Below are 14,628 nucleotides of genomic sequence, written 5' to 3'. Positions count from 1 at the left end.
CTGGAGATGATTCAAAGGAAGAAAGCTAATGAAAAGTTCTCTGTGCAAAACATGTGAGAGCACCAACACCAAGGCAGCTTCTGATCCCTGAGCAAATGCTCCAGGTCTGTTAGAAATAAAGGCTGACACTTGCGTAGTTGTATGTTTAAATTGCATGTGTGTTATAGAAGGATGAGGTGCAAGCAAAACAGGGAGGCACTGACTCTATCTGCATTTCTGAGTAAAAAGCAGAGTCTCTTCATTTCCTGAGACTATTTGAGAGAATCTGAGCTTCAAAGTCTCATCCAAACACATTCAAGGCTAGAATGTTCAAGGTATCTGCTTATTTGATAAGTGACATTTACAATGCTATGAACTTCACTTAAAGTTGATCTTCATTTTAAGGATGAAACTGAACCCCCAAGATTTGCTGTGATGTGCTTTCAAATTCTCCATGAGATGCCATTCATTTTTGCTTGGTTTCTGTGCATGGTAACAAAGCATGAGCAACCAGAATTGGAAGGGTCTTCTGCAGTTGGAGAAACACAGCTTTCTCCTTCCAGAATGTAGTGGACGTTAATCAATTCACATCTTAAAGCAGGAGAGCCTGTGAAATCACTGGGTCTGAGGTATCAGCAAGCAGAGAATCTTGACCTGAACTCCTATTTTAGCCTTACAGAAGTTGCAGGGTTTATCTGGCTCCGGCTTAAGGTCACTGATTGCTGTTCTGCCTCCCCAGCTAACAAGTGGGAGCTCCTTTCTGCAGAGTTAACTGCGTGCAAGTTCATGCTGGACATCCCTAAAGGGATTTTCTGCACTGAACTTTCAAGCATCTCTCCTCTTTCCTATAGAGTTCAAGAGTAAGAAGCCTGGTGAGCTGCATCCAGGCAAGATTTTCAGCACTAGAGAGGCCTTAGTTAGGACACACGGGAGGGTAAAGAGGAGAAACCAGGAGGTGCCACAGATCCCTTGAGAGCACTCCTATAAAACATTGGTGGTTTCTAAGTTCTCCTCTAATTTATGATTCAGGTAGGCAACTTAGGACTTAAAATGTGGGGTAACACCGGCTAAGCATTAGGAAGAGAGTTTCCCAGAGCATTAATTATACAGCTTAGCTTGTAACTGAAGGCATGAAAATTGTGTGATGATAATCTGCTGCTACTTGGTAGCTAATGCTCTGGGTTCTCTAGGCAGTGCTCATCTCCAGTATTCACTCTGTACACTTGACTTCAGGGGGAAAAGTGCACAAATGTTTTAAGCTAGGTTTCCACAGCACATACAGACCCAGCAGCAGGGAATACATACAGAAGCTTTTAATTTCAGTGTTTATGAGTTCACAACTTAGAAAAAAATAAGGAAAATAAAGGGCTGTAGAAAGCAGTGTCTCACAAGTAAAATGAGAAAAGCTTATTTTGGTATCACAGACAGCATATAGACACAAGCCTCTAGGAAAACTGCAGTGGTGGTTAGAAAATGCAGGTCACATTAGTCTTCCATAGGCAATGTATGAATAAATGAATGGGGCCAAGGTCAAGAAACACTAGCAATTAACCTATTCAGCCCATTTTAACAAAGAGCAATCCAGTTTCAAATTTTATTTATGTGCAATTATGTACAGTTTCTGCCCAGCACTCATTCATAGTTCCACTGCCCATTATGCTTTTAATGCAAATTGTAACTCCATAAATTCTGCCTTTCCAAAATCTGCATCAGAATGTATGGAATGCCTCTGAGCCACACTGAAGCTGTTCTGATCCTGTGAGATCAACAGATCTCAGGTAGGAAATAAAATATTAATGATAAATGCTAAAAGTCATCTAAGATACTTCTTCCTATGAACTAAAAATGTATGCGAATGTTCCTTGGGATCTCAAGCAGAGACAAAGAGAGACACTCTGCAGAGAGGTCTCTAAGGCACTGACATCCTTACCTTTCCAACTAGTAATGCTCCAGGATCACACGACTTCACATATTAAACTAAGAGACAATTTTTTGAAGTTTTTTAACTTCTGAGTAGTACAGGTTGAAAAAGAGTATGAGAAGTGAGGACAAAAATAATATTCCTCACTTGGGGAAAGAAAAGGATAGGAAGACATATTCAAGATTCAAATTCCATGAAATAGTACCGGGTGAGCACTTCTGTTTCATGTTATGCCAATACACTGCAGGGTGCCTACAGGTGAGCCCTGAAGCAAGAAAATGACAGCATGCTCGTTGACAAGTTCAGTTTCCAAGGCAGCTGTCCCACCAGTTGACACTCACTTGGCTTGGGTCAATCTGCATCAGAAAAAGGACTACTCCAACTACAGATCTGTTTACTCCACCAAAACAAAGGATCTGGCAGATTTCAATTCAAGAAGCAAAGCACTACATAGTCACCACGAGGAAAATCCCTAAGGAAAGCAAACAATTCAGGCACCTAACACAGCACAAGGTGCTTCTGGTGATCAGTGGCAGCCTAATGAAATGGAAAGCAGCATTTGAAAGGAGAAGAAGAAAGACCACTTCCAAAAAACAGCTTCCTAGCATGTTTGTCAGGTTTCATCCTACATGTTTTATCACTCACAGTTGGAGTTCCTCTCCATTTTTTTCATCCAATTCCACAGGGCAGGGGAAATAATGGGTTGAAAACCTCTGTTCAACATAGCTACCTCCCAAGGAGGGTTTTAAAGGGCAGAATGAAGAGGCCTAGGCTAGGTAAAGTAGCCAATTCTCATTAGATACCATTCTCCCATACACAGACATTATTTTTCATGTATCAAGTGGTATTTTCAATTTGAATTATACGGAAACCCTATTTAATAGCCAGCACTACAGGAAAAAAAAAAAGTCTCAAATTGATATCTTAAGGGAAATTAAGTGCACATAAATGAAAATATTAGAAATCACTTCATGAACATTAAATCGCAAATTTATTTTTTCCTGAAGAAAAAAGTGTTTAGTTACAGCGAGGAGCGTGTAATTTTATTTCTTGATATAGAGCTAAGAAATTAAGATTGTTGAGATTACATGTGGAAGAATAAAAGCAGTTTCCCTTGCATCATGGGGTAAATCTTTTTACTGAGATTTTTGCAACTTCCTAGAATTCTGCCACTGAACACCAGAAAGATTTGAAACAGCATGCAAGCAAAAACTGAGCTGCCCATCAGCAAAGTGAACTTTCTTCTTGGCATACAGGTCATAGCACAAGTTCTACCACAACACAACCAAATAAAATGCACTTAGGCTTTGAAAACTATTTTTTCCTAACATCAGAATCAGCAGCCTTTTCTTCAGCTTCCTGAGTCTTGAAAAGCAATGAAAAAGAAAAAAGAAAAAAAAAAACAACAACACTGATTATATCACAACAGAAACAGTGACTTAGGAGAGAAAAGTCTGATTTCTCTAAAAATGGCTGTCCAAGAACAAAGAACAAAAACTAAGAAAGATATTTACATTTATGGACACATCTGAGTATCCAGTGAGTATAGAACTCATAGATTTGTCTGTCAGTAATACATTAGATATTGGACATTTAATGCCAAAGGTACCATTCCACATTTATATGCCACGCGAAAGGACTTGATGTCAACAGTTCTCAGACATATCTGTCTTAGAGTTGTGAAACCACCAGCCATGCCCACATTTAGCCCACATAAGCACAGCATATACCCTGTTATTTCCTCCTCCGTGCTGCTCTGTGCCCTGAAACATTTGCTCCCACGTCTTAGAAAAGATTTAGAAGAAGAGTCTTCAGGCATGGCTGTCCCCTTCACACTTGCTACAGTGCCAGGTGTCACAGGGTTCTCCTTATGACTACAGCCTGCAAGTACCAGTATGATGCAAATAACCTAACTAGCAGCACAGTACGAAGGAGTAATGCTCAGTCTCTTAGTGCTCTTACCTCTTTACCACCCATGGCTTCAAACATCTTCTCTAGCTGCACTCTCAGCTGCTGGATGTTATTCATCAGGATGCAGGGCTGGTTGGACAAAAGCAGGTGACTGTTATGGCTCAGGGTGCTAACATATTTTCAACAATGGTACAGTTTGAGCCTCCACACCCTCCCTCAGGTGCCACCAGATCACAGATTCTCACAGTGAAATAATAGGGAAAGCAGCAAAAATTTCAGCATTCAATTCTAAAAGAAATAAAGCCCTTTTTTCTGCAGCTTGAAATGAGATGGTCAGTTCCAGAAATCCCAGATCAGGGAGTTCTTCACCTTTGTATTTTTCCTCTTAGCTTTATCACAAACAGAACAAGCTGATAAAAAATCCCTGTCAGGAAAATGTTTGACTCCCTCCACTGCTCCTGCCAAGCTCTACTAGAGTCCAAACTGTATTGCTTTCAGCCTCTCAGTGCTGCACTGTACTATCTTGAATGGTGTAAATCCCAGAAGGGGAACTGTCAGCCAGAGCTACTTTGAAGCATATCTGGGTTCTGCCAATACAAGCCTGAGAGCAACAGTCAAGGGAGCCTGAGCAATAGCCCTGTCCTCTGGAGTTACATTCCCTGGTGTCGGTGTGTGAGGTAGAAATAACAGCATGGGACAGGCCCAAGGTTGACAAGTAATTGATTTTTCTTCGTTGTTTATTATATTTAATATCCTGAATTTTACTTAATTTAGGACTGTACATAATTAGATGGATGCAACAGGAAACCATAAGTGCTGCTCTGTACCAAATCTGGGGAGCAACTTGCTTCATTCCCCCCCCCCCCTTTTTTTTTAATCACCTCTGAGATGTATGACCCAGATAGGAAGAGTAGTAATTAAAGTGACTCAGCAGATCACCTTCACAACCTTATTTTATTTTAAAGCTAAGCCAGGACTCAATCCACAAATGTTTAGGACAAAAGCAGTGCTACACTGTCAATGGGGTCAAGTACCCGTCAAGAAATTTTATTCATCAGAACAATTATGTGACTCCCTTGAATGGAAGGGAAATCCAGCATTACTCACCAGTTTCTCCTTGGAACAGTAGGACTGGAAGCTCTTGGAGAGGATGTCAGCATACTGCATCAGCACTTTCCCAATAGTCTGTGAAGACAAGGTGCGCATACTGTTACTTGTCCTCTAAGCAACACAGGGGATCTCCAGGAAATAAAATGAAAACCCAAGACAATACATCCACTAAGGGCAGATAAACATCTGGATGTTGAGGTTATTACCTTAGCAAACCTCCTATTATAATGAGCAACAATGACAGGGTCTGGGCACTCCAACTTCTTAATGATCTCAAAGCTCTGATTTAGTTGAGTGAAGACATCCACCACTGAGCAAGAGAATAGAGCATGCTCAGATGTTTGCTGGAACTAAAACAGAAATACACAGAGTCACTCTCAAATGGAAAGGTCCAAAATACACCAATTTCATGTGAGTCTAAGTCATTTGCAGTACCGGAGGCAAGACAACTATACCAAAACCCACTAATTCCTCATAATTAATCAAAAGCTCCTGAAAAGGCCTAGAGGAACAAAACAGACAACTCTGTTAGGGCCATAGTTCACTGTCATCCAACTATGACAAGACAAGCATTAAGGAAACATAACATGATGCTGAGATGCATGGTTTGCCTGTCAGTTAACAAGGAAAGAAAAAGAAAACAGAGTTCTTTTTACATTGTTTTAAGATATAAAGGGAACACTTATATTAGAATCACAGTCTACAGCACCAGCGGTCACTAAAACTGGAAGGCTCTTGTTCTCCATTGGCAATACTCTGCAAACTAAGACTTTTTGTCTGTGGATTAAGGTTACATTCTCACTGCATGACTAAGCACATAGTGTGCCTTATATTTTGATTATATATCTCACAAACACAAAGAGAAGAGAGAATACCAATCCACTGGTTGACAGATTAACCAGAAAAGAACAAAACATAAATCAATGAAATGAATCTTGCCATTAAACAACACTCCATCTTGTACAGAAAAGTCCTGCAATCAACAAACTTCCCCAGTTGTTCAACATGCAAAAAGTGCTGTATCCTCCATTTGCATAATAACTGAATTTACAGTGTTATTTGGTTCTGGGCACTCGAGTATGCAGCACTGAATCCTCCACGCAGTGCAACCTACGTACCCCATCTTTCTTATCTCTCTCTAGAGCACCATGCAGGAACTCTAAGGAAACATCTTCATTTTCATCCAGCCACTGCATCACAAACTGCTCAAACCACCTGCAGGAGGAACAGGAGAGACAGTAAGCTACAGCAAGAAACAGGGCATTCCAACCAAACTTCACCCCAGGGACATGCCTTTCCTTGCAGCATCCAGTCAGTGTTTAAATGAAATAAATGCACTCAAAATAGTACTTTCCCTTCCTTGCCCTCCAAGCTTACTGACAGGCAGTGGTGTTTCAGCAAGCATCGTGAAAACTTGGTGCTGTTAGTTGTCTGAATATTGTTATCCGTGTGCACCATTAAAATTCCCCAAAACACTCTTATTTCTACATACTACCTGGACCAGACCAGCAGCAGACAGTCCAGCCTCTGCAGACCGCTGCTCCTATGTTCTTTTCATCATTTTCCCTATCTTTTTTCTTCCTCAGTACCCTTCCTCATGAGGAACTTCTTCAACTTTTTATCATCTCAGAACACCTTTATTGCATTTTATTCTCCTTTCACCCATGTGCCAGGAAGGACAAGGAAGACGTCTGTACCCACCATCTCTGTATGCCAACAAGGAGAGCACACCGTCCTACTGCCCATTTGGGGCTTGCCATCCTTCACATGAGAGACACAAATGAGTACAAGGGGAAGAAAAGCCCCTTCTCCAGGGCCCTTCCACCCCTTTATCTGCAGACACAGACATATTTCTTGAGTGCCATGAGGGAAAATCAAGGCTAGAAACGTTCTTCTCCAAGCCTTCTCTAGAACATGCTCCTATCTCTTGGCCTGCTGATGGCCCTGTGAAGATATTTCAGAGTACCTCTAAGTGGTAGTATGGCATATCTTCCAGGGCTTGCAGGAAGCTAGCCAGCCCTATTAGCAGCTTTTTATTGTTTTTACTCTGAAGACAACAAACTGGTTCATACAGAAGCATTGAATCAACAGCCCTGGGGCAGAGACAAGTCCCCCAGACAGGCAGCTCTTCAAGTAGGGCAGTAACGTTTGTCTCTACCCTCTCCTCACTTGGAAATGTAAGCTAAATGTTAGACCACAGTCCAAGAATGTACTGAAAATGCTGAATCTCGGGGAGAAGCTTTACACAAAGTGGCACCTGGAATTACTAATCCCACTGAACAAGAGGCTTATATACAATCTTGGTTAAAATACTGTCAATGGCTTGAGAAGGTGCAAAGCGACTTCAGCAGTCGTGTTTTAGAGTTGGTCATCAATCTGTTCTCTGCTCTGTGGGACACATCCACATAGTTCAAGGGGAAGGATTTCTCTTGTCTGTGTTTAAGCAGCAACACAGTACTTATGGGTTTGCTTAAACATTTGTCTAGGACAGACAGTGTGCAACTGCCAAACCACTGCAGCTGAAGCAAATCTTAATTTCCAATATTACTAAACAGTCTGCACAAATAAGGGAATAAGTGCCCATGTATGATTTCAGTCCACACAAAAAAATTGTAACATGAGCTTCACAGAGCACAACCTCCTTGAAACAAGATGCTGTTTTCATACAGATTGTGCTAATTATGGGCTGAGTTTGCAAAGAACATGAAAGCATGTGCCAGACATGAGAGGGAGATCAAGAGCAAATTCACAAGCACAGCATACTAGATACCCTTAAATACTCTCTACACTTTGAAATATAAAGCATATCAACACTAACACTGGAAATTGTAACTGACAGTGTTAAATGCCAACAGCAACCTGCCCATGCAGCCCTATTAGCACAGACAGCAGCGGTGAAATGATGCCACAGACATATGGGCTTCCCATCTTCTCAAAAACTTCCTTTTAAATGGCTGTTTAAGCTTCTAAAAGTCAGTATTTATGGGAGCTTACTGCAATTTTCTTGTGCTTTCAACATGCAGCTTTTAATTCCAATAGTGTACTTTGAAGGTACAGATCAATCCTCTGAAGAGAACTGGGCAGTTTAGAAGGAAGCAAGAACACATCTTCCACCACTTTCAGAGCTCTGAGACAGTTGCTGCTTCACACATTACATATCTCAATGCACAGAGAGGATTACTTGTCTGTGACAGAAGCCATCATTTTGCTTCTGAGAAGTGGAACTACTTCCTGGCTATCATTCAACCTTGGTCACTGAACCATATCCATAAGAAAGGGCCATTCTTTGTTGAGAACAGATACTGCACATTTTTATGGCTACCATACACTGACATCTCAAATGAACTGCACAGTCCTACCAAATTGTCTAGACAAAGGTAGTAAGGAAATGGCACTGTATGTTAGGGTGTTTTGGAGGGGAAAAATTAAAAAAAAAAAAAAAAAGGCTTTACTTACAGAAAGAGGTTTAGTATGAATATTCAAGTGCAAAATGAATCACTTAGGTTAGGTCAGGAAATTCTGGATCTACATTTATAAACCCAGTCCAAGCTTTGCCCTTTGCAGGCTGGTAGTAAAACACAACAGTCAGAAATCATCTAACAAATGCTTCTGGTCTCTGGGCACATTCAGAGCCAGGATGTGCTTTGAGCTGTAATGCAAACCTGGAGTTATCTTAGGCTAATAATCCCTAACTATCAGTTCTTGGACTACAGAGCGAGTGAGGAGGGACCCCAGGGACCACAAAGGCAATGTATCCAGAAAGATATTCAAAATAATCTCCCACAGAAACTAATAAAAATAATTCGATTTCATGCAGAAATAGCTCCAAAATGTTGTTATACAGCAAGTATCTTCTTCCTCCTGTCTGCTTCAATTATTGATCTAGGAGCAAACCCCATAATGACTCACACACCAGCACACAGGGCAGAGGCTCATGGTGCTTTTATCACATTCTGTGCTCGCAGGGGCCAGCACTGCGTGACTGGAGATTGTACAGCCAACCTCTCCAAATAATGTTTGCATAGAAAATCCCTCAGTTCTGTCTACACAGAGAGGCAGTGCTTTGTGCTTTGTGACTAAATGAAAGTTTGCCTGCTGGTTGCACAATAGTAATGTAACACAAAAGGCTGCAATTACAGCTTGGCCATGAGCCTGGCGGCCGCAGTCTCACACTTCACAGGTGAATTAAACTTGCTCCTTTTCTGTGCTGATGCATGTGGGTACTCAGTGAACATTCAGTGGGCACTGACAAGTGCAGAGACAAGAAGGCAGGCAGGATTTCAAAGAGTTCAAGAAGAAAACATTGTGTTTGATAGTAAGCCAGAAGAATAAGAGAGGATTTCAAAGGCAGGAATGCATTCATTGCCAAAGAGGAGGTATTTACCAGTACAGCTACAACACTAGCTGCTTGCTAACATCAGTTATAAAACAATACTTCTTTGCATACCTGAAAACCTAGTTGCTTGGTTTGTTTTGTTTTTGGACATTTCACAGTTTTCAGCTGGCATACGAAAAGTGAAGAGAGGAAGTTCTGAAGATGCACTCTCAGCTATGTTGCTACTTCATTTTCAGAAACTGCTGCTGAATTTCAGAAAATAAAGGGAATATAAAACCTACAGTACTTTAGATCCTTTACTTTTTCAGTAATAGCCCAATGATATAAAAAATGTGGTTTTGCATAGTTGCAACAAGAAATGCAGGTTCTTGGATAACCACTGCTATTCTTTGGACTGAGGCAATTCATCTTTATCTGAGTTTACTGACAGGCATACCTGACGCATAGACCTTTGTTTAAGAAAGCTTTAGGGCTGTTTAAGGAAACTTAAGCACTTCTTTGTTGCATGGAGGATGGAACACTGGGACAGGCTGCCCAGAGAGGCTGAGGAATCTCCTACTTGGAGAACTTCAGAAGCCACCTGGACACCCTGCTCTGGATGTCCCTGTTGGAGCAGGGATTGGATCAGACGGACCCAGAGTTCCCTTCCAACCTCAGCCATTCTGGGATTCTGTGAAGACTAAAAATATTTGTGATGAAGCAAATTAAAGGGTTGCTGTAATTGATATGAAAGGTATATTTCAAAACAAACGAAGGCCATCATTGAAGTAAACAGCTCTTGTGCTTGATAACGTGGCCAAATGTACTAAAACATGAGTGTGAGGTAACAAGGGAAGCCAGTGTCTGCACAAGTACATGAGTTCCAGTGCTCATGTATACAAAAGTCAGCAGAGCAGAACAATTCTGCAGAAGACTGCAAAACAAAACTGAACATCATTATCCTGATTGCATGGGAGAAAAAAGAGATTAAGAAAATGTGATGGTTTGCCTGCACTGACTCAGAGACACAAAGGGAACCAGGCTTCCAAGACTGTTACTCCAGCATCCTATTCATTGAATTAATGCCTCTCACTGAACTGATTTGCTAAGCAAGACCCACAGCCCAAGCCAGCCAATTACACCAACTGCCTCAAGTCTTATTAGCATACAGATAATACCAGGCTCAAGGCACCGTGTGCAGTGGAGGATGAAAAAAGGATTCAAAGTGCCAAACTGGAAATGGACCAAGCAAGATGTTTTTAAAGAGTGGCAAGCGCAAAAGTGCTGCATTTGGACAGCTGTAAAGATGGGAAGAAAAGCAAGGTAGGACACTGTTGAGGGCTTGGCTTGTGACCAACTGGACACATCACTGGTCAGTGGTATCAGTGAAGAAAGAAGAGAAAAAAAGGCTGCTACCACACTAGCATGTGAAAGCAGCAGTAACGCCTGCAAGACAAGGCAAGGTCTAGAAGAAATATCAGTGTCTAAGTCTAGGTGCTTTATGTACAGACGCAGACTAGATGAAGAGATGTGAGTAAATCTCACTTACAAGAAAGGATAGGAACATACAACAATAGACAGAAGACTGGGAAAGGACATGTACAGCATCTTGTAAAAGAGGAGAAATTTGTTCTCCACATCCAGGCTGGGAGGAAAGGATAAAACAAGCTCCAACTGAAGCAAGAAAAGTTCGGAGAGTAGAAGGTGGAGTGTGTTTAACTCCTCAAAACCAGTGGAGGGCTAACAGTAAGATGTGGAATAATCATCACTGCAAGCTTCTGAAAACCAAAGACAAATGTTGGTCAGAAACAACCCACCTGCTTCTGCTTTAAAGCAGGGGAAGACCTTCAGCTACAGTATTCTTCCTGGGTTGATCACACAACTTTTAAGGATCAAATTTTCTCCAGGCTTGAAATCTACTGCTTTTCTTTTAAAGTTAAATGGAACTTGTGAACAATTGCTTAGAGCTTAAGAACAACAGTGTACATGTTTCCAACTGAACCACCCAGTCTTATCAAAAAAACATAAGCATTTCTGTTACTTACAAATCCTGGTGTGTGTGTGTGAGTGTTTGTGTAACACATTTACAAACAGAAATATAGACATACATGCAGTAGATAAAGATAAAGCTGTATCTCCTAACACTAGAACATTAGCACCTGTCTAGAAGTCTGCTGTTCAAGGATCAACATCGTAAATACAAAATGGCTTAAAAGACAGTCCACACTACTGCTAAACTGTCTGAGATCTCTGGAAGAGGTTGTACAATAAGGTATTTATTTGTTTAAAGAACAGGAGCACAGAACACCAAGGGGAAGAAAGATACATATAAACAGAGAAAAAGGAATGAATAAATGGTGTATTTATATACAGGCAGCCATAGGAGAACCAACTGTCTGCCCTCAGGATAACCAAGGAAGAGGTATAGTGGGGATTTACTAGAGGAGATAAAGCACACTCACGCTGGATATTCAGGCACTTTTCCCTTGAAGGCAGGCAGATCACGAACATATTCGTTGTACAGCCACTTCACTTTGAAGTGTAAATTCATATAGTCCGCGCTCTTACACAGTCTGTGTTTCTCGTGCTCTGTGAGGAAGGAAAAAGGCAGTTAGGTCTCCTTTTACCATTATCACTGTGTCAGGGACAGGAAGGTGTTATAAAATATGTCAGCAGTATGCAATGGTTTTCAGGATGAAGCACCTACAGAGCCATAAAATCTTACAGCATAGGGTTTGGCAGAGAACGGTTTCTCAGTGGATGACCAGTGGGGCTCTGGAGACTGTTTCTGTGGTTCCTATTAATACATGCATTTGTGGAAGACTTTTTGGTTGTCAAGGCAATAAAAAGAGAGCAGTCTCTTATGGCCTTTCCATTTAACATATGACAGTCCAGATTTCATCTATGCAAGAAATAAATCTGGAAGAGCGAATCTGTTCATTCTTGAATATAAACAAAGGCAATACAAATATCTTAGACTACATTCCCTAAGAGGCAACAGTAGAAAGAATGAAGTTCTTCAGTTAGAGTTAGACAATATCAACCACAAGGAAGTCCAGACAAATTGTGAAATGCTACACAAGTCCTCTCAACTATTTTCACTAAAACAATGAAATCCTCTCCTGCTTGCATCTAACCTGCATTATGACACTGCAAAGCAGTAAACATGGAGTCAGTGGTGATTAGAGCCAATTTGATACCAGCTTTATCTGTAGCTGAATTCCCAGTGGTGCAAGGAATGTTGTAGGAAAGGCCTTCTCCTTTCCTACACAAGTACCCAAGAATACTCCATTTCATACCCACAGTATGACCATACATTATTCTGTGGTATCACAAAAAGCTTCCTGGACAGTAACAGCATGTTATTTCACTGCCCTGCATCTCCTTGAGGGCTTGTACAACTTCTCACCACCAGCTTGGTCTCCATTAACTATTATTATTTAACCTTACCCCTCCACATACAAGTTACCTTTTCAACAAATGCATTTGAATCCTGCCTGTACAACCCAAAAGAGTTTGTTTGGTCACGCAGTACATGAATTGTCAGCACATGCACAGGACTGTGCCTGAAAGGTCTCATCACCATGTGTGTGGCAGGTAAGCAAGTCAGCTGCCACTCTTAGGTCTTTAGCACATGAGAAACTACACAAGAGCTGGAAGATTTCTCTGATCTCAGTCTGGAGAAGTTCATGACACCTGTCTTTTAGAAGAGAACTGCTTTCTAACATACACTGCCCTTCAGATTGCAACCCACTGAAGCAACCCATATACATCTACCTACCTGAGCTGAGCTTCTTCCTCTTGCTAGGCCTCCTTAGGCCTTGCCAGGCTGCACACACACTTTATGTCTGGACAGTGCAGTCCCTCCCTGTGTAACACAGCTTCCACAGTTCAACTCACCTCTCAAACTGCCAAGGCACTTGCCATATTCAGCCTTGTATTTCACAGACATAATCTCCTCGGACCACTGCTCATCATTCTCTCTCTCAAGAAACACAAGCTCCATGTCTTTGCCCTCAAAGACCTCCACAGCCTATATTCTCACTACCATCTTTCAGCTGTTGACTCCTACCTCTGATCAGCCCACAAGTCCCATTTTTATCCTACTTGTTAAGTTCTTCCAAAAGCATCCCCATGCTTTTTCCCAAGCCATCCCCCATGTACAGGCAGCTTGGCCTATCCTTGTATGGGTACACACCTCTTGAAAGGCATCACTGCTGATAATATGTAAACAGGATCTAACTGTGTTAAAAAATGCAGGTCTCTCTTGTAAATTCAAACGGCTTAAATCTGGCACTTTGGTACAAGCATCAATATATGCACATGTGAGCAATGCACGCTAAAGACATTTATCACCAGAAGTTATGCCTTCATGATGTAACACGGTGACAGCTTTCTAAGTAGTTACCTGAGAGACAAGCTCATCTTAAAGATCATCTATTTTCATAAAAATTTGAATTCGTGCAACTACACCAAAACATTAAAAAATCTTCCACATTTCTTTTGAAGCCTCTGTAACACGCACAAGAAGAGAGGCCAAATAAATTATGAATTATCCAACTGAAAATACAAAAACCACAGAAATTCTCATGCATAATTATTCAACAAGCTTTGTCAACTCCCAAAGCAATGGAATACTCCAGTGAGTTGCCTGCAAACCCCTTTAACAGCATAATAGATTTCCTTCTTTGTTTTAAGGAAATTAAAATGTGCAGTACCTGAGATACATAACACCAGAGGAGATGGTTTGATAGACAAATGATTTTAGATGTGCTACTACTTCACACATACTGTGATCCGTTACTCTCCACAGTGAATTTGCTTTTACTGGAAGCTGAGGAAAGTATGCAAGTTTTTCTTTAACAAATCTAACATCTTTCTTGAGCACCAAGGAAGAACATCCTTCATTCAGTGTCGGAAGCACTAATTTCCCTCATGAGCAACTGCAGAAGAAAATGCTAAGCTCACCTTGCAGTTCTATAATGGGAAACAAACAGAGCAATAACTGTACCTGCTTGACTCCCTGCTAGGATGAAGAAATCAATGGACAATTATAACTTCATTAACTTTAATAGGAGCAGGTGCTGTTCCCTCATGGGGACAGAGCTGCTCCTGCAGAGGGAAGGTCTGACTCAGGCTGCACTTCGTGACAGGGTCTGGCTTCCTCCAAGTCAATCCCAACATACCCACAAGGGAACTACCACCTTCCAGGGTGCCATTTAGGCAGAAGCCAGCAGCACTTGTGATTGAAGCATGAATCACACCACCATGGTGCGCAAGGGTGGCTACACAGCTTTAACCAATCAGGGCAAAACCACAGATTCACTGTGACGTGCTCTCTGCATTTAGTTGGAAGCTTTTAGGAAGAGTTTGAGCCCTCTGCTTTTCACAT

At 41.4% G+C, this 14,628-nt stretch overlaps 1 protein-coding gene across 1 annotated transcript in view; it reads right to left on the bottom strand.

Annotated features, from left to right (window-relative positions):
• UNC13B (unc-13 homolog B) overlaps nt 1-14,628 on the bottom strand; it is a 209,332-nt gene that overhangs the window by 29,878 nt on the left and 164,826 nt on the right. The window contains exons 28-32 of the mRNA XM_046905963.1: nt 11,699-11,825; nt 6,040-6,136; nt 5,128-5,271; nt 4,919-4,996; nt 3,863-3,940 (exon numbers count right to left, since the gene is read on the bottom strand). Of these exons, the coding sequence (XP_046761919.1) occupies nt 3,863-3,940; nt 4,919-4,996; nt 5,128-5,271; nt 6,040-6,136; nt 11,699-11,825 (524 nt within the window). The remainder of the gene's footprint in view (nt 1-3,862; nt 3,941-4,918; nt 4,997-5,127; nt 5,272-6,039; nt 6,137-11,698; nt 11,826-14,628) is intronic.

This window comes from Gallus gallus, chromosome Z, assembly GCF_016699485.2.
Source record: "Gallus gallus isolate bGalGal1 chromosome Z, bGalGal1.mat.broiler.GRCg7b, whole genome shotgun sequence".
NCBI lineage: Eukaryota > Metazoa > Chordata > Aves > Galliformes > Phasianidae > Gallus > Gallus gallus.
The sequence above is the reverse complement of the archived record's forward strand: the minus strand, read 5'-3'. Positions and strand labels throughout refer to the sequence as shown.